Raw genomic sequence first — 24793 nt, 5'->3', positions numbered from 1 at the left:
GTGGATGGGGTTAACGAATGATTCTTGATTTGGAGAAGGGAGTGTTTCAGGATTTTTTTTTTTAATCACAAAACGGCGTCGTTTTTATAGAACCGGCCGATTATCGGTTTAATTCAACCGGCCAATTCTAAACCGGTTCAGCAGTTTTTAAACGGTTTTTCTTCATCGGTTATTAGAAGTGAACTGGACCGTCTTTATAATCGGTTTTCGGTTTGACTAACCGGTCCGATCTGATTTTCAGAACCACGTTTTTGAGTTACTTCTCATCAAAGAAGAAGCTGCTGGATCTGGATACGAAGGAAATGAAAAATCTTAATTGAGAGAAGCTTTGCTGCTAATTGCTTCTAAATTTTAATCATATCATTTGGTTTCTGACTAAATTCTACTTGTAAGGTAAGAATTCAGTTTTCTCTCTCTCTTTCTCTCTTCTTTAATTAGTGAGGTCCAAAATTAGAAGGAGAGATTGTAATAACATATGATAGAATCAATAATCACATTTTGATCCTCATGGCTCTCTATTTTATCCTATTCATTTGTTTTAAATTGTTACTTATTACTTAAGAATAATCATCATTAACGGATTAAAGTATAATTGTAAATCCATCAAATACTAAAAAACTTGTTTGTGAGAAATTTGTGTGCGCTTCTTTTCGAGACCATTTTGACTTTTTTTTTTTAAACAAAAAGTTCAACACAAAGGTGGAGCAGTTAAAAGTACAAAGTTACTAAGTAATAAAACAAAAAATTAAACTGTAGTTATCTTTGACATTACCATCAACAAGTAAAAGTATCAAAATTAGCCCACTCTTTATAACTTCTAATTGACTTATTGATAACATCCGCAATTTCTGAATATTCTGTCATTCCTTTTCAGCCAAGTATTCCAGATGATAGTACAAAAGCCAATCAACCACCTATTGCGTTCATCCTTCCTAGCAGGAGTCCTTGTCCAACTCTTGAAGTGTTGCTTAATTGTTTCTGGAACAGACCATAGTTTCTTATAGCCATTTTGACTATTAATCCTTACTTACACACTAATTCCCTTGTAAACTAATAATGTTACTTACTTGTAACTGTAGGGTCTTATTTAAACCAAAGAAAATATGGCTGCTGCTATTGTGGGAGGGGCATTACTCTCTGCTTTTTTTCAGGTGTCGTTGGATAAGATCATTTCCAATGAGTTCTTGGACTTCTATAGGAGAAGGAAGCTTAATGTTTCACTTCTTGGAAAGATGAAGATGAAGTTAAAGACAAGTTTGATTTAAAAGCATGGGCATGTGTTTCAAAGGATTTTCATGGTTTTCAGGATCACTTAGACTGTGCTTGAATCGTTTACCTCAAAAACAACAAATACTGATAACTTGAATACTCTGCTATGCAAACCTTTCCTATCTTCCATTTGACATCTCTTGATAGTGAAGAATGCTGGTCTTTACTTGCTGAACACACATTTGGAGCAAATAATTCCAGTGAAAGGTCCAACCTAGACAGAATTGGAAGAGAAATTGTGAAAAAATGTGATGGTTTGCCTTTAGCTGCAGTTGCATTGGGGAGTCTTCTTCGCACCAAATTGTCGAAAAATGATTAGAATAAGGTACTTAGAAGTAACATTTGGGATCTGCCAAATTTGAATGTGCAAACTGCTCTGCTACTAAGCTATCATTTCCTTCCAGCTACTTTGAAACGTTGCTTTGCTTATTGTTCAATTTTTCCAAAAAACTCAGTCTTAGAAAAAGAGATGCTAGTTCGGCTATGGATCGCAGAAAGTTTAGTACATGTGACAAAAAGTAAGAAAATCCTGGAAGAAGTTGGTGACGAATTCAATTTGCAGGGGAAGCTCTGCATTTCAAAGCTACAAAACATTGTTGACCCCTGTGATGCTTCACAAGCCAATATGAAGAAGAAAGAACAAATTGAAGATCTATCATTAGAATGGGATAGCTGCACTGCTCAAGAGTCCCAATATCTTGTATTGGAGCACCTGCAGCCTTCAACAAACTTGAACAAACTAACCATCAAATTCTATGGTGGAACCTGGTTTCCCAACTGGTTAGGTAATTCCTCATTTGCAAACATGCTGTATTTGTGCATTAATCCAGTTGTTCTCTACTTGAGTCACAATTTTCTGTTGAAGTAGATAACATAAACATTATCAATGCATCAAATCTATTCAGTGAATTAATGCTTGGTCTTAATTCTCTTGAACAATTACATATCGAAGCCATTCCTTCTCGGACCGCCATCCCTAGAGATGGTCTGACGGAAACGTTAAAGAGTTCTGTTCCTCAAAAATTGTGAGAACTTTGAATTCTCAAAAATTGTAGTTTATATTTCCTTTGACAACTAAGTCCGTAATTTAGTAACTTGCATATACGCACTTATTTTTCCATTCACTTCTTGCACAATGAAAGTTTTGCAAGCTATTAATAAATAAATATTGATCCAAATTTGTTGGAATAGTTTAAACAAAGAGAGAGAAAGAAGGATTTTTAAAAAAGACATAATGGTTCAAGAATTTAAAATTGGTATTCAAAATACTCATATTTTGTTTGCATAAGTGATGTCAAAAATTGGTTACAAGTCTACGATTTGATCTTACAAAGCATAGATTGAATTGTCAAAATGGCATATATGACAGTTACAGTACCTGGCTTTTATATTAGGCAAACTAAACATGGCAGTGGCTGCATTGTGCAGTTAATTCATGAGCTGAGGTTTCTAGTGAATGCAACAGGGAACAACTTAGTATTAGCAGTGCAGCAACTTCAGCAAATAGTGATAGCATCAAACTTATCATTTTACAGTTCAATGTCAATTGTGACTTTTAAATTTTCAGCTGCTAATGTGATATGTAATTCTTGGACTTGATAATTTTGTTGACAAAACAGCAATAGAACACTAAAAGCAGCTCCCTCATTAAGTTTTTGTTATGATACCCCTCCCCTCCCAACCATCCCTCTACAATATCATTTTAGGATCTTAAGTACATCTAACTTTTCCAGTGGCAAAAAATTCTCTCATTAGTCAATATTTCATCATCTTTTCTTCGTATTAACTATTTTACAGCAATAAAATTCAGAATACACATAGTTACCATCCTATTAGACATGTATGTAACAATCTAAGAAAACAATCTTATTTTAGTTGCTATCCTATTAGACATGTATCTAAAGATTCAAGAAATCATATGTTGCATGACAAATTTACTCCGAATAAAAAAAGAACTTAAAACAATACTCTGACACATAAGTTTTTTGGTTCCATCACTATTGGAAATGGAGTCTGATGAAGATACACAGGATCAAAACCACCTTCACATAGTCACATAATTTCCACAGAAAAAACTAATGAATGTATATACATCATAAATATAGCATCTACATCATAGATAGGGCATACTTAGGGTACTTTTAGCAGGGTAATAGGATGTCATAATTTATTTTCATCCTCATATTATTCATTCCTATTAGTACAATCCCATGACTACTATAAATAAGATTCCAGCTTGCCATCAAGCTTGTTCATCATACAAAACATATGTCATGAAAAGATAAAGTAACAAATAACTAAATAAAGAAAGTGAAAATTTCATTCCTTTTACAATGGGATGGTCGCGAAAATCATCTTCTAGATTCTTACTAATGAAAAAATCAATTTGTCTGTTAACTTCATCCAACAGTTAGCAAAAATTAATAAACTTATGCAACAAGGAGTCATGATAAGGATGTTAGAATTTTATGCACCTGTATATATAAAGTTTGCAGCCAAAATAAAAGTGACCCGTCTACAAATTTGGATCCAACAACAAGGAGTAGCCAAAGTAAGAAAACACCCAAAATAATCACAATGACCTGAACTTTGCTGGGCCTACATGAAATATAAGGATTTAAAATAACAGAACAAAAAGTTGCAGGAGCAAAACTTCGAATAGGAACCGAATTTTAACAAGGCTGAACCAAGCTCTCAACATAATCAATTGCAATGAGGTAACTATTGTCGGCCAAGATATTAATGCGTTTAACACTATTATCTCTTCGGTCATAAAAAACTTCCTCAAAACGATGCCTGCCTCTCAACATGAAGATATTTCCATTCTCAAATATAAACACTGATAATAGCCTTTCAACACCGAGATTCTGAAAACTAATTTTTAGCAATTGAGTCCAAGAATTTTCATCTCCAAACTCCTTCATTTGCCATGCAATAAAATGAGTTTTCTTGTAATCATGAAGAAGATACAGGCTATTTCCCCAAACTCCTAGAGTTGGCTCTTCACTGGGGATCTCATCGATACCCTTTGGAAGCAGAATCTGTTTATGTGTATCCGATTTCAGGTCAAAAGAAACAATCATTAACATGTCAAGTGTAACAGCAGCCCAATCATAATGACCTCCATGCGGGTTACGAAGACCTAGCCAATTAAGAGTGCCACGGATGAAGTGGCCATTATCTTCAACACAAAACGGAAAAGCAGGGAAACTGTTAATCGTCTTCCAAGAACTGCCACCGAAGCTATAAACTTGCGCAGTTACTGTTCCAGAAGAATCCCGAATGAGAGTCAGTACCTTGTAACTGTCACTTGACTCATCATACCCAAACCCAAAAGCATTATTCACATTGACACGTAAGTACGGCGAGTTCTCTGAAATAAACCCTGTGAGAGGGTTCAATAAACGGAACCAGATATCGCTAATATCGTTGTTGGGGTGGTCAAAAATATGGGCTACACATACCAAGCCGTTGCATGAACCGGAAACCCAATCTTGTCCGTGTAGAGAGTGGAGATTCTCTTGAGCATCAAGAGTGGATGATGGATTTTGGATGAAAGATTCAATGCTACTAAACACTAAGCCCCATTTTGCTTTTTCGTCGAAGGTGAGCGTTGCTGTTCGCGTAAAGAGGAGGATGGCATTTTTGGGTGAACGGTGAAGGTGAAGTTTGATGAAGTGAGGGGGGGAGATGATGGAGTTCCAGGACTTGCACACAAGCTTCAGGCGCGTGAGAGGCTTTGCAGGAACCCAAGAGAGGATCTCCATCACCACTTCACACAAGAGGAGTGCCACTGTTGGGTGTTGAGGCGCCATGTGCATGCCCTCAAAATGCAATTGCATTATAAGTTGCTTGTGTCTCTAGTGGCTAGGTTTTAAGATTGACGAGGGAATGAAGAGATGACACGTGTCCTGTTATTGTTGTGGTTAGTGGTGATTATTATCGTCGTTTCTGAAAACGAAAAATTTGTGATGGGTGTGAAAGTAATTTCGTTTTCTAAGATGTTTATGGCAGAGCTAATAAATATCTTTTTGTATTTTCAACAATCAGAATTATGCATCAGATGATAATAATAATAATAATAATACATATTAGTATATTTTGAACAGAAATAGAAAATTCTACGCTATCCATGTCTTACTAATAATGAGAACAGAAAAACTCAATCTCTTGAACTCAATAATTACATCAATTATCCAACTAAATAATTGCATCACAGTTATCATAAACTGATTTCAAACCCTAGGAGCAGAGTGAAATTAAAAACATGAGGCATATAATAAATCAAAAGATCACCAATTGCAAATTTTTTAACAAAGAACAGAAGTTAAGAACAATGAAATTAATAAATCATTCACGAAATTAAGAACAGCAGCAGCATTTAGCAACAAACATTTAGCATTCAGCAACAAGACCATATCTGAACTCAACAATCAGCATTCAGCAACAGACATTACAAAACATTAACCAATGATCACACTAAACCTCCAACCAGCAACCAGCAACCAGCATGACAAAATAGCAACAAACATTAGTACATAAACATTCCCAAACAGTGATGAGACTAAACCTGCACCCAGCAACCAGCAATTACAAAACAGCAACATTATAAAACATTACACAAAAATTTGAACTGGATTTTCCAGAAATTAAAAAGAACAAGAAGACCGAAGCAAAATTAAACAGACCCATCAATAACCAGAAGCAAACTTAAACAGAGCCATCACTCATCACTCATGAGTAACCACTAACCATGGCAAAATTAAAAGGAAGAAGCGGATGCGAAGCAAAATTAAACAGACTAACAGAGCCATCAGTAACCAGAAGCAAAATTAACCAGATCCATCACTAACCTTCGACGGAGACACGGATGGCAACCGGCGAGACGACGACGATAGGCGAGGCGACGGCAAGCGGCGACCTAACGGCGAGCTGCTCCAGGCCACGAACAGAGAAGACAGGGAAGATGGGGATGACGAGTCGAGCTACCTGGTTCCGGACAGGGGGAAGAGGAAGAAGTGGAGGCGCCGAGAACCTAGGGACGGCGGCGGCAAGGATCCTAGGGCTAGGGTTCTCTTTGCTTTGCTTGATTGCTTCGGAAGGGGCGAATGGGGGATGGGGTGCACGAATGATTCTTGATTTGGAGAAGGGAGTGTTTCAGGATTTTTTTTTTTTTAAATCGTAAAACGGCGTCGTTTTTATAGAACCGGCCGGTTATCGGTTCAATTCAACCGGCCGGTTCTCGGACGATTTGCGATTTTTGAACGGTTTTCTTTTAGCGGTTATTAGAAGTGAACTGGATAGCTTTTATGGCCGATTCCCGGTTCGATTGGTCGGTCCGGTACGGTTTTCAAAACCATGGTTTTGAGTTACTTCTCATCAAAGAAGAAGTAGCTGGATCTGGATATGAAGGAAATGAAGAATCTTAGTTGAGAGAAGCTCTGCTGACTGCTGCTAATTGCTTCTAATCATATTATTTGGTTTCTGACTAAATTCTACTTCTAAGGTAAGAATTCAACTTTCTCTCTCTTTCTCTCTTCTTTAATTAGTGAGGTCCAAAATTAGAAGGAGAGATGTAATAACATATGATAGAATCAATAACCACATTTTGGTCCTCATGTCTCTCTATTTTATCTTATTCATTTGTTTTAACTTGATACTTATTACTTAAAAATAATCATCATTAACAGATTAAAGTATAATTGTAAATCCATCAAATGCTAAAAAACTTGTTTGTGAGAAATTTGTGGTTGCTTCTTTCCGATACCATTTTGACTATTTTTTTTTAAACAAAAAGTTCAACACAACTAAGTGGAGCAGTTATAAAATACAAAGTTACTAAGTAATAAAACAGAAAATTAAACTGTAATTATCTTTGACATTGCCATCAACAACTAGAAGGATCAAAATCAGCCCACTTTTTATAACTCCTAATTGACTTATCGATAACCTCTGCAATTCCTGAATATTATGTCATTCCTTTCCAGCCACCTATTGCATTCATCCTTCCTAACAGGAGTCCCTGTCCAACTCTTGAAATGTTGCTTAATTGTTCCTGGAAACTGACCATAGTTTCTTATAGCCATTTTGACTATTAATCTTTACTTACACACTAGTTCCCTTGTAAACTAATACTATTATTTACTTGTAACCGTAGGGTTTTATTTAAACCAAAGAAAATATGGCTGCTGCTATGGTGGGAGGGGCATTACTCTCTGCTTCTGTTCAGGTGTTGTTGGATAAGATCATTTCCAATGAGTTCTTGGACTTCTATAGGAGAAGGAAGCTTAATGTTTCACTTCTTGGAAAGATGAAGATGAAGTTAAAGACAAGTTTGATTTAAAAGCATGGGCATGTGTTTCAAAGGATTTTCATGGTTTTCAGGATCACTTAGACTGTGCTTGAATCGTTTACCTCAAAAACAACAAATACTGATAACTTGAATACTCTGCTATGCAAACCTTTCCTATCTTCCATTTGACATCTCTTGATAGTGAAGATTGCTGAACACGCATTTGTAGCAAATAATTCCAGTGAAAGGTCCAACCTAGAAGGAATTGGAAGAGAGATTGTGAAAAAATGTGATGGTTTGCCTTTAGCTGCAGTTGCATTGAGGGCATCTTCTTCGCACCAAATTGTCGAAAAATGATTGGAATAAGGTACTTAGAAGTAACATTTGGGATCTGCCAAATTTGAATGTGCAACATGCTCTGCTACTAAGCTATCATTTCCTTCCAGCTCCTTTGAAACGTTGCCTTGCTTATTGTTCAATTTTTCCAAAGAACTGAGTCTTAGAAAAAGATGCTAGTTCAGCTATGGATCGCAGAAGGCTTAGTACATGTGTCAAAAACTAAGAAAATCCTGGAAGAAGTTGGTGACGAATACTTTGATGAACTAGTATCAAAGTCACTCATTCGTCGACACTCCATGGATGGGAAACGCTTCGAAATGCATGATCTCATCAATGGTTTAGCTGCAATGGTTTTATCTGTTTTTTGTATCAGGTATGAGGTTCAAAAGGCATTTGAAAATCCAAACAAAGTTCGACATTTGTCATACAACATAAGTTGGTATGACTATTTCAATAAATTTAATTCCTTTTAATCTCCAAACTTTATCTGGGTTTCTTGTTAGCAGACAGCAAAATGGATTGAAGGTGGGGAGAATTGCAAAAATTTCCCAATTTGCAGGGGAAGCTCTGCATTTCAAAACTACAAAACATTGTTAACCCCTGGGATGCTTCACAAGCCAATATGAAGAAGAAAGAACAAATTGAAGATCTATCATTAGAATGGGATAGCTGCACTGCTCAAGAGTCCCAACATCTTGTATTGGAGCACCTGCAGCCTTCAACAAACTTGAAGAAACCAACCATCAAATTCTATGGTGGAATCTGGTTTCTCAACTGGTTAGGTAATTCCTCATTTGCAAACATGGTGTATTTGTGCATCCGAAGTTGTCACTATTGTTCATTACTACCACCTGTTGAACAGCTTCATAATCTTAAAGAACTCATCATATTTGATATTATCTCAGTGAAGACTATTGGTCATGAATTTTATAGATCTTGTTCTCCTTCATTTCAATCATTTCCCTTAGGCTCTCTCCCTGTGCTCAAATGGCTCTACTTTATAGAATGTAAGAATCTGAAATCATTTTCAATTTCAGAAGAAGATGCACCCCAGTATCTCACATTTCTTCAAGGTTTCTACATTCTAGAATGTCCTGAACTTGAATCATTTCCTCATCTTGGATTGCCAGCACCTAAGCTCAGACGTTTTTGGGTGTCATATTGCAACAAGCTTAATTCACTACCAGGACCGGTTAATGCTCTTGTTGGCCTTCAAGAATTGACAGTTCTTAACCTCCCAAGTATGCAGTTTTTTGCAAATGAAGGTCTTCATATAAATATCTTTCTATATTGTATCATTCCACACAACTTGAATACACATAAATCTTTTCTTTACTGTTCTCTCTTACCCTTTCTAACAGAAATACTATGAATGTGTAGAGTCATATCCTTATAACACCATTGACTCTTGAATTTTACTTGTTTCATTGGTTGTAGCAAACTATTTGTGAACCATGCTTGTGAAGTTGTGGGAAACTTGCTGTAACTTGAAGCAGAGGATAATATTCTCTATCGGATTTTGGTGTGCACATAGCATCTTTGTTTTAAGAGAAGCTCACAGCATATGGTGCAACCTCATGCAGCCAAGTTCAGCTTATGCATGCATGGTTGGCGTGACTAAATTAAGTAGATGATAGTTGTAGAGTTTGTTATTGTTACTTGCCACGTAGGATCAATTAGTTAGAGGCTAAGTTAGTTGTAGTTTGCTGCTATATAAGCCACGTGTATCAGCTAGTTTCATTTGAGATCTTTCACTTTAGATTGAGTTTATTCATCAATTCCATTTAATTTCTTCTCTCAATTCTCTCCAATTTAGTGTGCTCGTTCTGCTTCACTCACCAATCTTAAAGCATATTATCAATATGTCATTGTTTTTATATAATCATTAAGTATTTTATTTTGTGAAATTTTAATTTCTTTATATTTTAAACTCTCTAAACTATCCCTTTCCAATCAAACTTGTTTAGTTAGACTTACGTCAAAATATCCATAAAACATAAAAATCTCACAAAATCAAATAAAAAATATTATTATTATACAAAAATAGAGATATATTTGCAATATGTTTCGAAAGAGTAATATAAGTAATTAATTCTAAAAATAGTGACAATTGAGTTCATAAGTATGCAGTTAACACAGTGATTTAAGGAGTGATCTTGACTAAAACTCGCTAAAGCGTGTTGAAATGTGTAGTAAAAATTAGATTGTAAAAAAAATTCTAGATTCAGTTTTATTAATAGATAGAAATCTGTAATAAGAATAAAATTGGAAACTAAATTTGCACACAAAAATTTCTAGTGAACGCAACAGGGGTCAACTTAGTATTAGCAGTGCAGCAACGTCAGCAAATAGTGATAGCATCAAACTTATCATTTATTCATTTTACAGTTCAATGTCAATTGTGACTTTTAGCAGTATATTTTCTAGTGCATTGAAACAAATTTTCAGCTGCTAATGTGATATGTAATTCTTGGACTTGATAATTTTGTTGACAAAACAGCAATAGAACACTAAAAGCAGCTCCCTCATTAAGTTTTTGTTATGATACCACTCCCCTCCCAACCGTCCCACTACAACATCATTTTAAGATCTTAAGTACATCTAACTTTTTCAGTGACAAAAAATTCTCTCATTAGTCAATACTTCATCGTCTTTTCTTTGTATTAACTATCTCACAGCAACAAAATTCAGAAAAAAGCAATCTTATTTTAGTTGCTATCCTATTAGACAGGTATCTAAAGATTCAAAAAGTCATACACTGCATGACAAACCTGACACATAAGTTTTTTGGTTCCAATATTATTGAAAATGGAGATAAACAGGATCAAAACCACCTTTACATAGTCACATAATTTCCAAGGAAAAAACTAATTAATGAAGGTATATATATCATGTTGAATTTGAAAAACTAAAACTGGATTGAAGTGATACCAAATATTATTAGACTATTATCATTTGTTTGTGTGATTAGTTTTATTAAGCATGTAGGATGTTAAAATAGTCATGATAAAAGTGATCTGTCTACAAATTTGGACCCAACAACAAGAAGTAGCTAAAGTAAGAAAACACCCAAAATAATGACAAATGACATGAACTTTACTCGGCCTACATGAAACATAAGAATTTAAAATAACAGAATAAAAAGCTGCAGAAACAAAACTTTAAATAGGAACCCAATTTTAACAAGGCTGAACCAAGCTCTCAACATAATCAAATGCATCCATGTAACAATTGTTGGCCGAGATATTAACGCGTTTAACACTATTATCTCTTCGGTCATAAAAAACTTCCACAAAACGATGCCTGCCCATAAACATGAAGATATTTCCATTCTCAAATATAAACTCCGGTAACCATAGCGTTTCAACATCGAGATAGTGAAAACTAATCTTTAGTAATTGAGTCCAAGAATTTTCATCTCCAAACTCCTTCATTTGCCATGCAATAAAATGAGTGTTCTTGTAATCATGAAGAAGATACAGGCTATTTCCCCAAACTCCCAGAGTTGGCTCTTCACGGGGCATCTCATCGATACCCTTTGGAAGCAGAATCTGTTTATTTGTATCCGATTTCAGGTCAAGAGAAACAATCATTAACATATCAAGTGTAACAGCAGCCCAATCATAATGATCTCCATGCGGGTTACGGAGACCTAGCCAATTAAGAGTTCCACCGATGAAGTGGCCATTATCATCGGCAGAAAACGGAAAAGCAGGAAAACTGTTGACCCTCTTCCATGAATTGCCATGGAAGCTATAAACTTGCGCAGTTACTGTTCCAGAAGAATTCCGACTGGCAGTCACTACCTTGTAACTGTCACTTGACTCATCATACCCAAACCCAAAAGCATCATGCCCATTGACACGTAAGCAAGGCGAAGGCGAGTTCCCTGAAATAAACCCTATGAGAGGGTTCCATAAACGAAACAAGATATCGCAATTATGGTTGTTGGGGTGGAAAAGAATATGGGCCACACAAACCAACCCGTTGCATGAACCCAAAACCCAGTCTTGTAAGTGTAGAACGTGGCGATTCTCTTGAGCATCAAGAGTGGATGATGGATTTTGGATGAAAGATTCAACGCTACTCAACACTAAGCCCTGTTTTCTTTCTTTCTCGGGGAGAGGTGGTGTTCGCGTAACCAGGAGGATGGCATTTTTGGGTGATCGGTGAAGGTGAAGTTTGACGAAGTGAGGGTGGGAGATGATGGAGTTCCATGACTTGCACACAAGCTTGAGTCGCGTGACAGGCTTTGCAGGAATCCAAGAGAGGATCTCCATCACAAATTCACACAAGAAGAGCGCCGCTGTTGGGTGTTGAGGCGCCATGTGCATGCCCTCGAAATGCAACGAAGAACGTAAATATAATTGTATTATAAAGTGGCTAAAATTTGGATTTTCTAAATTTTAAATTTTATTTTAAAAAATAAAGTGTGATTTTTTTATAAATGAGATTAAAAAAATATAAAAAAATATTTATGATTGAATTATCACAAATTTGGAGAATTCAAATTTAAATTAATTGTGTCTAGGCGGTTAGATTTTAAAATTGATCAGAGAATAAAGAGATGACATGTGTCCCGTGAAGATTATTAGGGTCGATTTTGAAAACGTAAAATTTGTGATCACGCACACATTTTTGGGATTTTATTAATATTATTATTTTTATCCGTAATAATAAATTTTTTAAAATTATCATCTACTCTGTTTTGATAATATAGATTATGTATGACATAAAAGATTTATAAAATAAATAGTAGATTGACAAAAATTTCTGATTAAAAAATCAAAAAATCTGTAGATAAAAAAAATCAAATAATAAAATTTTAGTTATTATTTTTATATGAAAAAGTCTAATTTTTTATTAATAATTAATTTTAACATTTGCTATCTAAAATTTAAAATAATTTAATGTGTATATTTTTATATTTAATTAGGTGTTAACTATTAAATCTGTTGCACAAATAGGAATAATTAATTTTTATAGTTGCTATTTAAAAATGATATTTTTTCTCCCTGTGTATATAAAAATATAATTAGATAAAATTATACTGATAGTTATAAAATTAACTCAAAATTATTTTTTTTAAAATAATTGAATCTTGATGCTAATTTTTAATTATAACGTTAGTATTCTCTCTAAATTATTTGTAATAAATATTTGAAAGAAAAGAAATGTAAATATAGATTGAAAAGATAAGCGGTAAAAATATAAAACTAAATAAAAAATTATGTATATAATAACAATAATAATAATAATATTTTTATTTAAATTATATTATTTTTTATTTTCTGTAGAAGAGAAAGATAAAAAAAATAGAGAATGAGAGAAAAGAGAGAGATAAAGATGAAGAATGAGAGTGAGAGCGAGAGTTTGTTAATTTCGGAAGAAAAAATTTTATTTTAATTGTAAAAAATATCGGATGACATATATTGATTTGTCAGATTACTAATATAAAATATAAATTATATATAGAGAAAAAATAGTAGAGAGAAATAAAAGAATAGAGAGAGGTAGATGAGAGAATTTAGGAAGGGAGTTTATTAATTTTGAAAAAAAAATATTTTCTCTCAATTTTAATAAGAGAGTGTCATGTTGCACATTTTGATTGTCAAATTAGTAATTAGTTATTGATATTGATAATGATATATAAAATAGATAGAGTGATTGAAAGAATGAGAGAAATAGAGAAAGAAAGAGGGAGGATGGAATAACTCTTTAATTTTGGAGGGAAATGTTTAATTTTAATTACAATGAGGGAGTGACATATGGTATATTTTGGTTATAAAATTACTAAGAAGAATGGAAGAATTCTTTAAATTTGGAGGGAAAGACAATTACAATAAAAGAGTGACATATGACACATTTTGGTTGTAAAATTAGTAAGAATGAGAGGAGAATTCTTTAATTTTGGAGGAAAAGATTTGATTCCAATTGTAATAAAGAAGTGACATACGACACATTTTAATTGTAAAATTAAAAATATATAATAGACGTACGCATTTCAAATAAATTTCATTTTCTAAGTTATTTATGGCAGAGCTAATTTTAGGGTTTGTCCAATTGTAGAACAACTTTTTTTTTTTCTGGTGAATGGCTGCGGTATGATTTGTTGATTTTGTGGTGCTGAAATTTTGAAATTTTTATATAAGTTTTATGTATGTTTTGTAATCCACAACTTAGAGAATGTTTCTGAGCAGCCATGGCGGTAACTTGCCAAAACGGAGCAAGAGGTTTTTGAATTTTTTATTTTTATTTTTGTTGTTTGGACCCGCTGGAAATACCAATAAAACAAGCCACACCAAAATAATAAGAGAAAGGCACACAACAATGTGATTCTAACTCAGTTTAGCAACTCGTAGGTGGCAAACATTCTTTTCAATTTTGTCAAATTTTTATTTTTATTACACTTTTTTATTTATTTTCTTAATTTTAAGTTTTGTAAATAGATGGAAAGGGATATTTTTTAGACATTTTATAAAAAAAAAGTGTCATTTTCTCTCAAAAATACAAAGTACATATACTTTTAATTTGTTGAAATAAATATCTTTTTCTCTTACAAATACAAAGTACATACACTTTTAATTTGTTTAAAAATACAAAGCAAATAACAATAGAATCTATAGATCCAAGAAATCATATACTGCATCACCAATTTACTCCGAATAAAAAAAGAACTAAATAATATTCTTGACATGTAAGTTTTTTGGTTCCAACACTATTGGAGATAGAGATACACGGGATCAAAACCACCTTTACATAGTCACATAATTTCCAAGAAAAAAGCTAATGAAGCTATATACATCATGTTGAATTTAAAAAACAAAAACTGGAATGAAACGATGACCAAACATTATTAGACTATTATCATTTGTTTGTGTGATTACTTTTATTAAGTACGTACTTTTATTAAGTACGTAGGAGCGTTGCTTAAATTATGTCAAGTGGAGCAAAGTTGTCACTCCAAGAAAATATGGAGGCTTGGGAATTAGAGATACCCAATGTGTAAATTTTGCTTTATTAAGAAAGTTTGTTTGGCAATTACTGCATAATAAAGATAAGCTTTGGGTAAGAATTATGTTGGTAAAATATTTATCTGGGAGGTCTTGCTTTTCCCCTAATTTTTCTAATAATGTTTCAAGCACTTGGCGAGCAATTTATAAGACAATAGAAAAGCTTCGTGATGGTTTTGATTGGTGTACAGGCAGTATATCTCAATCCTTTTGGTATCATGCTTGGCGACCAAGTGGAATGCTAGCTCCTTTGGTTCCTTTTGTGCACATCTCTGATTCTCACTTGAAGCTAGAAGATGTCTGGCACCATGGACATTGGCGGTGGGATATTCTTTGCACAATGATTCCAGAAGAAGTTAAACTTGATTTGATGCTCTTTGATCCTATCAAGCAAGCAGGAGATAAAACAGGTTGGTTTTGGACAAACTCAAATACTCTCACCTACTCGACTAAAAGCGGGTATGAATGGCTATTGAAGAAGAAATTTGGCTGGAATGATAATGAAAATTGGCTTTGGCTTTGGGGCTTGAGAATTCCGGAGAAGATAAAGTGTCTGCTCTGGCTTTGTCTCAACAACGGAGTTCCCACAGCTAGTTACCGGTTTCAAAGAGGTCTTGCTACTTCTGATTTTTGTCAGAGATATTATCTTGCTCTAGAGGATATTAACCACTGCTTTAGGACTTGCCAAAAAGCTCGTCAGATTTGGATTAGCTTAAATTTGGGAATGACCGCTGAGGACTCTAGTTTGGATTTTGTGTCTTGGATTCGTTCTAATCTCAATAAAAATGAGTTTCTCTTTGTAGCGGCCTTTTGGTGGATTTGGAGAGATAGGAACAATGACATCTTCCATCAAGATGATCCATGGAATAAGGAGAGAATTGTTCACTTAGTTCAACATGCTGCTCGAGATTTCTCTAAGGTTGTTACCAACCAAAAACATATTATTCCTTCCTCTTTGCAATATAACTGGGAACCACCTCCAATGAATGTCTGGAAAGTGAACTGCGATGCAAGTGTTTTTGAAAATGAGCAATCAGCTGGCTTTGGATGTATTATTAGAGACAACATGGGAATTTGGATGAAAGGTTGTTCTGCCAGTATACCTCTTTCTAGTGTTCTCTGTTGTGAGCTTCATGCTATTTAGAGAGGGCTTGTTATGGCTTGGGATTGCGAGTGCAAAGAGGTCATATGTGAAACTGATAATCTTGATACGTTTCTTCTTGTTTCGCGAGGCACAACCAGCATGATTACGAATGATTCTAATCTGCTTGACAAAATTAAAGAGATGCTTCAGCGCAATTGGACAGCTACTTTAGTGCTCATCCAGCGCACAACAAATAGAGCGATTGATTTAATGGCTAAAACTGCTGAGTGGTTACTGCCCCCTAATAATTTAGACATTATTATTAGAGAGGAGTGTCACTCTTTCTCTTAGGTCCTTTTTCTTTGTTCAGTCACAAAAAAAAAGTGATCTGTCTACAAATTTGGACCCAACAACAAGAAGCAGCTAAAGTAAGAAAACACTTAAAATAATCACAATAACATAAATTTTGCCGGACCTACATGAAATATAAGAATTTAAAATAACAGAATAAAAAATCGCAGAAGCAAAACTTTGAATAGGAACCGAATTTTAACAAGACTGAATCAAGCTCTCAACATAATCAAATACATTGAAGTAACAATTGTTGGCCAAGATATTAACGCGTCTAACACTATTATCTCTTCGGTCATAAAAAACTTCCTCAAAACGATGCCTGCCTCTCAACAAGAAGATATTTCCATTCTCAAATATAAACTCCGGGAATAATAGCCTTTCGACACCGAGATGGTGAAAACTAATCTTTAGCAATTGAGTCCAAGAATTTTCATTTCCAAACACCTTCATTTGCCATGCAATAAAATGAGTGTTCTTGTAATCATGAAGAAGATACAGGCTATTTCCCCAAACTCCCAGAGTTGGCTCTTGACCGGGGATCTCATCGATACCCTTTGGAAGCAGAATCTGTTTATGTGTATCGGATTTCAGGTCAAAAGAAACAATCATTAACATATCAAGTGTAACAGCAGCCCAATCATAATCACCTCCATGCGGGTTACGGAGACCTAGCCAACTAAGAGTGCCACCGATGAAGTGGCCATTATCTTCAGCAGAAAACGGTAAAGCAGGGAAACTGTTGGCCCTCTTCCAAAAACTGCCACCGAAGCTATAAACTTGCGCAGTTACTGTTCCAGAAGAATCCCGACTGACTGTCACTACCTTGTAACGGTCACTTGACTCATCATACCCAAACCCAGAAGCAGTATGCCTACTGACACGTAAGCACGGCGAGTTCTCTGAAATAAACCCTGTGAGAGGGTTCCATAAACGAAACCAGATATCGTAAATATCGTTGTTGGGTTGGTAAAGAATATGGGCCACACAAACCAACCCGTTGCATGAACCCAAAACCCAGTCTTCTACGTGTAGAGAGCGGCGATTCTCTTGAGCATCAAGAGTGGATGATGGATTTTGGATGAAAGATTCAACGCTACTCAACACTAAGCCCAATTTTCTTTCTTCGACGGGGAAAGGTGGTGTTAGCGTAGACAAGAGGATGGCATTTTTGGGTGAACGGTGAAGGTGAAGTTTGACGAAGTGAGGGTGGGAGATGATGGAGTTCCATGACTTGCACACAAGCTTGAGGCCCGTGACAGGCTTTGCCGGAATCCAAGAGAGGATCTCCATCACAAGTTCACACAAGAGGAGCGCCGCTGTTGGGTGTTGAGGCGCCATGTGCAAGCCTTCGATATACATCGAAGAACGCAAATGTAATTGTATTATAGGTTGGAATTTGAATTTTCTAAATTTTAAATTTTATTTTAAGTAATAAAATGTGATTTTTATTATTTATTTTATAAATAAGACTAAAAAAAATATAAAAAAATTATTTATAGATAATTGATCATATTTTAAAATTTAAAAAATTCATATTCAAATTCAATTGAATGACCAAAAAAAAAATTGAATGTGTCTCTGGGGGCTAGATTTTAAAATTGACCAGGGAACGAAGAGATGATATGTGTCCTGTTATTGTTGTGGTTAGTGGAGATTATTAGCGCACAGATTTTTGGGATTTTATTAATGGGTAGTGCTAGGGAGTCAATGGCTTAAGTGTACAATGTGCACAATGGGCTAAACCTTTGGTCTATGAATAAAATGAACATCACCCACACTATCTAGGGATAATAAACATCTCATCCTAAAAACTTAAGTTAATTTTGGAGTTCACCAAGATCGAACCCTTGACCTTTCGGATATAGAACTCTAATACCATGTCATGAACCCACTCATCCCAAAAACGTAACCTGACAGGACAATGTAACACTAATGATCATATCTCTAATACTTCCTTAGACCATTGGCTCCCTATACTTTTCCTTTATTAATATGTAGCGGTTTGAAAGTAATTTCATTTTCTAAGTTATTTATGGCAGAGTTAATTTTAGGGTTTGTCCAATTGCAAAACAACTTTCTTTTCTGGTGAATGGCTGCGGCATGATTTGTTGATATTGTGGTGCTGAAATTTTCAAAGTTTTGTATAAGTTTTATGTATGTTTTGTAATCCCAACTTAGAGAATGTTGCAGAGCAGCCATGGCGGTAACTTGCACAAACTGGGAGCAAGAGGTTTTTTAATTTTTTTTTAACTTTTGTTGTTTGGACCCGCCGGAAATACCAATAAGACAAGCCACACCAAAACAATAAGAGAAAGGCACACAACAATATAATTGTAACTCAGTTTAGCAACTCGCAAGTGGCAAGCATTCTTTTCAATTTTGTCAAATTTTTATTTTCATTACACTTCTTTATTTATTTTCTTAATTTTAAGTTTTGTAAATTGATGGAAAGAGACGTTTTTTAGACATTTTATAAAAAAGGAAGTGTCATTTTCTCTTAAAAATACAAAGTACATCTACTTTTAATTTGTTGAAATAAATATGTTTTTAATTAGTTTATTGATTTTTTTTTGTTATGGTTGACGTTGACTTTGACTTTGAGTTTTGATTTACTTCTCATCAAAGAAGTAGTTGGATCTGGATATGAAGGAAATGAAGCATCTTAGTTGAGAGAAGTTCGGCTGCTAATTGCTTCTAATAGTCTCATTTGGTTTTTGACTAAATTCTACTTCTAAGGTAAGAATTCAGCTCTCTCTCTTCCTCTCTTCTTTAATTATTGAGGTCCAAAATTAGAGGGAGAGACTGTAATAACATCTGCTGATAGAATCAATAAACCACATTTTGGTTCTCATGGCTCTTTATTTTATCCTATTCATTTGTTCTAACTTGTTACTAATTATTTAAGAATAATCATCATTAACTGATTAAAGTATAATTGTAAATCCATCAAATACTAAGAAACTTGTTTGTGAGAAATTTGGGTGTGCTTCTTTCTTAGACCATTTTGACTATTAATCCTTACTTACACACTACTTCTCTTGTAATCATCATTAACTGTAGGGTCATATTTAAACCGAAGAAAATATGGCCGCTGCTATTGTGGGAGGGGCATTACTCTCTGCTTCTGTTCAGGTGTTGTTGGATAAGATCATTTCCAATGAGTTCTTGGACTTCTTTCGGAGAAGGAAGCTTAATGTTTCACTTCTTGGAAAGGCGAAGACGAAGACGAAGTTAAAGACAAGTTTGATTTAAAAGCATGGGCATGTGTTCAGGATCACTAAGACCATGCTTGAATCGGTTACCTCAAAAACAACAAATACTAATAACTTGAATACTCTGCTATGCAAACCTTTCCTATCTTCCATTTGACATCTCTTGATAGTGAAGATTGCTGAACACGCATTTGTAGCAAATAATTCCAGTGAAAGGTCCAACCTAGAGGGAATTGGAAGAGAAATTGTGAAAAAATGTGATGGTTTGCCTTTAGCTGCAGTTGCATTGGGGAGTCTTCTTTGCACCAAATAGTCGAAAAATGATTGGAATAAGGTACTTAGAAGTAACATTTGGGATCTGCCAAATTTAAATGTGCAACATGCTCTGCTACTAAGCTATCATTTCCTTCCAGCTCCTTTGAAACGTTGCTTTGCTTATTGTTCAATTTTCCAGAGAACTCAGTCTTAGAAAAAGAGATGCTAGTTCGGCTATGGATCGCAGAAAGTTTAGTACATGTGACAAAAAGTAAGAAAATCCTGGAAGAAGTTGGTGACGAATTCAATTTGCTGGGGAAGCTCTGCATTTCAAAGCTAGAAAAAATTGTTGACCCTGTGATGCTTCACAGGCCAATATGAAGAAGAAAGAACAAATTGAGGATCTATCATTAGAATGGGATAGCTGCACTGCTCAAGAGTCCCAACATCTTGTATTGGAGCACCTGCAGCCTTCAACAAACTTGAACAAACTAACCATCAAATTCTATGCTGGAACCTGGTTTTCCAACTGGTTAGGTAATTCCTCATTTGCAAACATGGTGTATTTGTGCATTTATCCAGTTGTTCTCTACTTGAGTCACAATTTTCTGTTTAAGTAGATAACAGAAACATTATCAATGCATCAAATCTATTCAGTGAAGTAATGCTTGGTCTTAATTCTCTTGAACAATTACATATCGAAGGCATTCCTTCTCGGACCGCCTTCCCTAGAGATGGTCTGCTGGAAACGTTAAAGAGTTCTGTTCCTCAAAAATTGTGAGAACTTTGAATTCTCAAAAATTGTAGTTCTATATTTCCATTGACAACTAAGTCCGTAATTTAGTAACTTGCATATACGCACTTATTTTTCCATTCACTTCTTCCACAATGAAAGTTTTGCAAGCTATTAATAAATAAATATTGATCCAAATTTATTGGAATAGTTTAAACAAAGAGAGAGAAAGAAGGATTTTTAAAAAGGACATAATGGTTCAAGAGTTTAAAATTGGTATTCAAAATACTCATACTTTGTTTGCACAAGTGACGTCAAAAATCGGTTACAAGTCTACGATTTGATCTTACAAAGCATAGATTGAGTTGTCAAAATGGCATATATGACAGTTACAGTACCTGGCTTTTATATTAGGCAAACTAAACATGGCAGTGGCTGCATTGTGCAGTTAATTCATGAGCTGAGGTTTCTAGTGAATGCAACAGGGAACAACTTAGTATTAGCAGTGCAGCAACTTCAGCAAATAGTGATAGCATCAAACTTATCATTTTACAGTTCAATGTCAATTGTGACTTTTAGCAGCATATTTTCTAGTGCATTGAAACAAATTTTCAGCTGCTAATGTGATATGTAATTCTTGGACTTAATAATTTTGTTGACAAAACAGCAATAGGACACTAAAAGCAGCTCCCTCATTAAGTTTTTGCTATGATACGCCTCCCCTCCCAACCATCCCTCTACAACATAATTTTAAGATCTTAAGTACATCTAACTTTTCCAGTGGCAAAAAATTCTCTCATTAGTCAATATTTCATTATCTTTTTTTCGCATTAACTATCTCACAGCAACAAAATTCAGAATACACATAGTTACCATCCTATTACACATGTATGTAACACTCTAAGAAAGCAATCTTATTTTAGTTGCTATCCTATTAGACATATATCTAAAGATCCAAGAAATCACATGCTGCATAACAAATTTACTCCGAATAAAAAAAGAATTAAAAACAATACTCCGACATGTAAGTTTTTTGGTTCCAACACTATTAGAAATGGAGTCTGATGGAGATACACAGGATCAAAACCACCTTTACATAATTTCCAAAGAAAAAACTAATGAAGGTATATACATCATGTTGAATTTAAAAAACTAAAACTGGATTGAAGTGATGACCAAACAAGACTATTATCATTTGTTTGTGTGATTAGTTTTATTAAGTATGTAGGATGTTAAAATAGTCATGATAATAGTGATCTGTCTACAAATTTGGACCCAACAATAAGAAGTAGCTAAAGTCAGAAAACACCCAAAATAATCACAATGACGTAAACTTTGCTGGGCCTACATGAAATATAAGAATTTAAAATAACAGAACAAAAAAATGCAGAAGCAAAACTTTGAATAGGAACCGAATTTTAACAAGGCTGAACCAAGCTCTCAACATAATCAAATGCATTGACGTAACGATTGTTGGAAAAGAAATTAACGCGTTTAACACTATGATCTCTTCGGTCATAAAAAACTTCCTCAAAACGATGCCTGCCTCTCAACATGAAGATATTTCCATTCTCAAATATAAACTCCGGGAATAATAGCCTTTCAACACCGAGATGGTGAAAACTAATCTTTAGCAATTGAGTCCAAGAATTTTCATCTCCAAACTCCTTCATTTGCCATGCAATAAAATGAGTGTTCTTATAATCATGAAGAAGATACAGGTTATTTCCCCAAACTCCCAGAGTTGGCTCTTTACGGGGGATCTCATCGATACCCTTTGGAAGCAGAATCTGTTTATGTGTATCCGATTTCAGGTCAAAAGAAACAATCATTAACATATCAAGTGTAACAGCAGCCCAATCATAATCATCTCCATGCGGGTTACGGAGACCTAGCCAATTAAGAGTGCCACCGATGAAGTGGCCATTATCTTCAACACAAAACGGAAAAGCAGGGAAACTGTTGGCCCTCTTCCAAGAACTGCCACCGAAGCTATAAACTTGGGCAGTTACTGTTCCAGAAGAATCCCGAATGACAGTCACTACCTTGTAACTGTCACTTGACTCATCATACCCAAACCCAGAAGCATTATGCACATTGACACTTAAGCAAGGCGAGTTCCCTGAAATAAACCCTGTGAGAGGGTTCCATAAACGAAACCAGATATCGCAAATATCGTTGTTGGGGTGGATAAGAATTTGGGACACACAAACCAACCCATTGCATGAACCCAAAACCCAGTCTTCTACGTGTAGAGAGCGGCGATTCTCTTGAGCATCAAGAGTGGATGATGGATTTTGGATGAAAGATTCAACGCTACTCAACACTATGCCCTGTTTTCTTTCTTTCTCGGGGAAAGGTGGTGTTCGCGTAATCAGGAGGATGCCATTTTTGGGTGATCGGTGAAGGTGAAGTTTGGCGAAGTGAGGGTGGGAGATGATGGAGTTCCATGACTTGCACACAAGCTTGAGGCGCGTGACAGGCTTTGCAGGAATCCAAGAGAGGATCTCCATCACGGCATCACCACTTCACACAAGAGGAGCGCCGCTGTTGGGTGTTGAGGCGCCATGTGCACGCCCTCGAAATACAACGAAGAACGTAAATGTAATTGTATTATAAGTTGTTAAAATTTATATCTTCTCAATTTTAAATTTTATTTTAGAGGATAAAATATAATCTTTTATTATTTATTTTATAGATAAAATTAAACAAAATTTTTAAAAAATATATTTAAAAATGAGCGATCACATTTTAAAACTTAAAAAATTCACATTCAAATTAATTATGTCTGGCGGCTAGGTTTTAAAATTAATCAGGGAATGAAGAGATGACATGTGTCCTGTTATTATTGTGGTTAGCGGAGATTATTAGCGTCATTTCTGAAAACGAAATATTTGTTATCGCGCACGCATTTTTTGGATTTTATTAATGTGTAGGATTTAAAAGTAATTTCATTTTCTAAATTATTTATGGCAGAGCTAATTTTAGGGTTTGTTCAACTGCAGAACAGCTTTCTTTTCTGGTGAATGGCTGTAGCATGATTGGTTGATTTTGTGGTGCTGAAATTTTGAAATTTTTGTATAAGTTTTATATATGTTTTGTAATCCCAATTTTTGTATAAGTTTTATGTATGTTTTGTAATCCCAACTTAGAGAATGTTAGAGCAGCCATGGCGGTGACTTGCACAAACGGGGAGCAAGAGGTTTTTTATTTTTGTTGTTTGGACCCGCCGGAAATACCAATAAGACAAGCCATACCAAAATAATGAAGTAGCGTTTGTTTTAAGATATTGAGACAGAGATTGAAAGATTGAGATTCAGCGTTAGGTTTGTTCGCCTAGAGACTGGTATTAAAATTTTTATCTCTGTCCTTAAAATTTTAGTATTTCAGTACCTCCCAAAAGTAGGGACACAGAGGATTAAAATTTTTAAAGACGGATATTAAAATTTTAATAATATTTTATACCTAAAATACCCTCATTTTAATTAATTAATTCCAATTTTACTTTGTACAAATTAAATTAGAGCTTCATTATTGTTTCAATTTCTGTCTCCCACTTTACACCAAATAGAATACTAAGATTTATTTCAGTCTCTATCTCTCAATCTCAGTCTTTAAATCTCCGTCTCTACCAATCACTATCTAAGAAAAAGGCACACAACAATGTGATTGTAACTCACTTGAGCAACTCGGAGGTGGCAAGCATTCTTTTTAATTTTGTCAAATTTTTATTTTCATTACACTTTTTTATTTATTTTCTTAATTTTAAGTTTTGTAAATTGAGGAAACAGATATTTTTTAGACATTTCATAAAAAAGGAAGTGTCATTTTCTCTTAAAAAATACAAAGTACATATACTTTTAATTTTTTGAAATAGATATTTTTTTGTATTTTCAATAATTAGAATTATGCATCAGATAATAATAATAATAATATAGATTAGTTTATTGATTTTTTTTTGTTAAGGTTGAAGTTGACTTTGACTTTGACTTTAAGTTTTGAGTTACTTCTCATCAAAGAAGAAGCAGATGGATCTGGATATGAAGGAAATGAAGAATCTTAGTTGAGAGAAACTCTGCTGCTAATTGCTTCTAATCATATCATTTGGTTTCTGACTCTACTTCTAAGGTAAGAATTCAGCTCTCTCTCAATCTTTCTCTCTTCTTTAATTAGTGAGGTCCAAAATTAGAGGAAAAGACTGTAATAACTGCTGCTGATAGAATCAATAAACCACAATTAGTC

General features: G+C 34.6%; 5 protein-coding genes and 1 long non-coding RNA gene across 9 annotated transcripts; 2 read left to right on the top strand and 4 right to left on the bottom strand.

The window, feature by feature from the left end:
• The first annotated feature begins 11 nt into the window (after positions 1 to 11).
• LOC130954489 (putative disease resistance protein At3g14460) lies at positions 12 to 9725 on the top strand. 2 transcript variants are annotated; one of them, XR_009076321.1, is made up of 6 exons: positions 12 to 393; positions 875 to 2054; positions 7427 to 8273; positions 8407 to 8682; positions 8938 to 9141; positions 9338 to 9725. XR_009076321.1 is itself a non-coding variant. In XM_057881236.1 (4 exons), exons 3-4 carry the CDS (start codon positions 8523 to 8525, stop codon positions 9349 to 9351), a joined length of 657 nt encoding a protein of 218 aa, XP_057737219.1. In that variant the 5' UTR covers positions 6674 to 6775; positions 7427 to 8273; positions 8407 to 8522; the 3' UTR covers positions 9352 to 9725. The 2 variants fall into 2 exon arrangements, 1 of the variants encoding a protein (XP_057737219.1); XM_057881236.1 differs by lacking the exons at positions 12 to 393; positions 875 to 2054 and adding an exon at positions 6674 to 6775 and having other exon boundaries at positions 8407 to 9165.
• Positions 3609 to 6422, bottom strand: LOC130954484 (F-box/kelch-repeat protein At3g23880-like). Of its 2 annotated transcripts, none has more exons than XM_057881229.1 (2): positions 6123 to 6422; positions 3609 to 5220 (listed from the first exon to the last, which is right to left on the bottom strand). In XM_057881229.1, exon 2 carries the CDS (start codon positions 5109 to 5111, stop codon positions 3942 to 3944), a length of 1170 nt encoding a protein of 389 aa, XP_057737212.1. In that variant the 5' UTR covers positions 5112 to 5220; positions 6123 to 6422; the 3' UTR covers positions 3609 to 3941. The 2 variants fall into 2 exon arrangements, with proteins under 2 accessions (XP_057737212.1, XP_057737213.1); XM_057881230.1 differs by having other exon boundaries at positions 3609 to 5180.
• Positions 9726 to 11079: 1354 nt separating the features above from the next.
• Positions 11080 to 12228, bottom strand: LOC130957817 (F-box/kelch-repeat protein At3g23880-like). Its single transcript, XM_057884664.1, has one exon. It carries the CDS (start codon positions 12226 to 12228, stop codon positions 11080 to 11082), a length of 1149 nt encoding a protein of 382 aa, XP_057740647.1.
• Positions 12229 to 16546: 4318 nt separating this feature from the next.
• LOC130957816 (F-box/kelch-repeat protein At3g23880-like) lies at positions 16547 to 17689 on the bottom strand. Its single transcript, XM_057884663.1, has one exon. The coding sequence runs from the start codon at positions 17687 to 17689 to the stop codon at positions 16547 to 16549; it is 1143 nt and encodes a 380-aa protein (XP_057740646.1).
• A 1264-nt stretch (positions 17690 to 18953) lies between these two features.
• LOC130955735 (uncharacterized) lies at positions 18954 to 20483 on the top strand. 2 transcript variants are annotated; one of them, XR_009076864.1, is made up of 3 exons: positions 18979 to 19087; positions 19412 to 19897; positions 20018 to 20483. It is a non-coding gene; the product is annotated as an uncharacterized LOC130955735 (long non-coding RNA). The 2 variants fall into 2 exon arrangements; XR_009076863.1 differs by having other exon boundaries at positions 18954 to 19087; positions 19412 to 20483.
• A 1486-nt stretch (positions 20484 to 21969) lies between these two features.
• LOC130957815 (F-box/kelch-repeat protein At3g23880-like) lies at positions 21970 to 23064 on the bottom strand. The gene has a single exon (XM_057884662.1). It carries the CDS (start codon positions 23062 to 23064, stop codon positions 21970 to 21972), a length of 1095 nt encoding a protein of 364 aa, XP_057740645.1.
• Positions 23065 to 24793: the final 1729 nt, after the last annotated feature.

The sequence above is a fragment of the Arachis stenosperma genome, chromosome 10 (assembly GCF_014773155.1).
Source record: "Arachis stenosperma cultivar V10309 chromosome 10, arast.V10309.gnm1.PFL2, whole genome shotgun sequence".
In the NCBI taxonomy this organism is placed as follows: domain Eukaryota; kingdom Viridiplantae; phylum Streptophyta; class Magnoliopsida; order Fabales; family Fabaceae; genus Arachis; species Arachis stenosperma.
This window is presented reverse-complemented; position numbering and strand designations above follow the sequence as displayed.